General features: G+C 43.4%; 1 protein-coding gene across 1 annotated transcript; it reads left to right on the top strand.

Annotated features, from left to right (window-relative positions):
- Positions 1–279: 279 nt before the first annotated feature.
- LOC308604833 (glutaredoxin-1-like) lies at positions 280–614 on the top strand (the record flags this gene model as incomplete). The annotated part of the gene is made up of 1 exon (XM_081214375.1): positions 280–614. The coding sequence occupies one exon, from the start codon at positions 280–282 to the stop codon at positions 595–597; it is 318 nt and encodes a 105-aa protein (XP_081070501.1). The 3' UTR covers positions 598–614.
- Between the last annotated feature and the right edge of the window lie 216 nt (positions 615–830).

The raw sequence follows: 830 nt of genomic DNA, 5'->3' as shown, positions 1-830 counted from the left end.
AATCACAAAAACAGACGTTTCAACTTAATGATTTTACTACTTTTCTACATATAGGAAAATGCAAGAGTCTGGGCTTACTGAAATCATTCTTTTGATATGCATTTTAGCTATCTAGGATCAATATTCTGTCTGTCTCCATTCTGAATCCTCTCAAGGTGCACAGCTGCATTGGCTGATAGCTATGGCCACAACATTCTTTGTTTACTGAAATGGCAGGCTTTACTCCTGAGCAATACCTGCAATTGAGGTTTCCTCCCCAGGAGATAGCAGCCTGTCAGCATGGCTCAAGCGTTTGTGAACAGCAAAATCCAGCCTGGGAAGGTGGTTGTGTTCATCAAACCCACCTGCCCCTACTGCAGAAGGGCCCAGGAGCTCCTCAGCCAATTTCCCTTCAAACAAGGGCTTTTGGAATTTGTCAATATCGCAGCCCATGGTGACACCAACGAGATCCAAGATTATTTGCAACAGCTCACAGGAGCCAGAATGGTACCTCGGGTCTTCATCGGTAAAGAGTGCATAGGTGGATGCAGTGATCTAGTAAATATGCATGAGAAAGGGGAGCTGTTGACATGGCTAAAGCAAATTGGAGCTCTGTAATAATTATAGAGCAGAATCCAGGCTGATATCCCCCTTGAGAGCTGGATGGAGTTGCAGATAATAACAGCACTTCCTGGTGGATGGACCTGGGGCTACGTTTACACAGCTACAGCAACTGTTTACTTAAAATTTTGAAATATGTTAATGCAAATAAAGTGGGGGGGCAAAAACAGCCTTTTTTTTCTTTTGATTTAGTATTAAAAGTGGACCACCTTGCCCAAAACAACAGGTCT

This window comes from Mesoplodon bidens (genome assembly GCF_964165515.1).
Source record: "Mesoplodon bidens genome assembly, chromosome: 17".
Lineage (NCBI taxonomy): Eukaryota > Metazoa > Chordata > Mammalia > Artiodactyla > Ziphiidae > Mesoplodon > Mesoplodon bidens.
The sequence above is the reverse complement of the archived record's forward strand: the minus strand, read 5'-3'. Positions and strand labels throughout refer to the sequence as shown.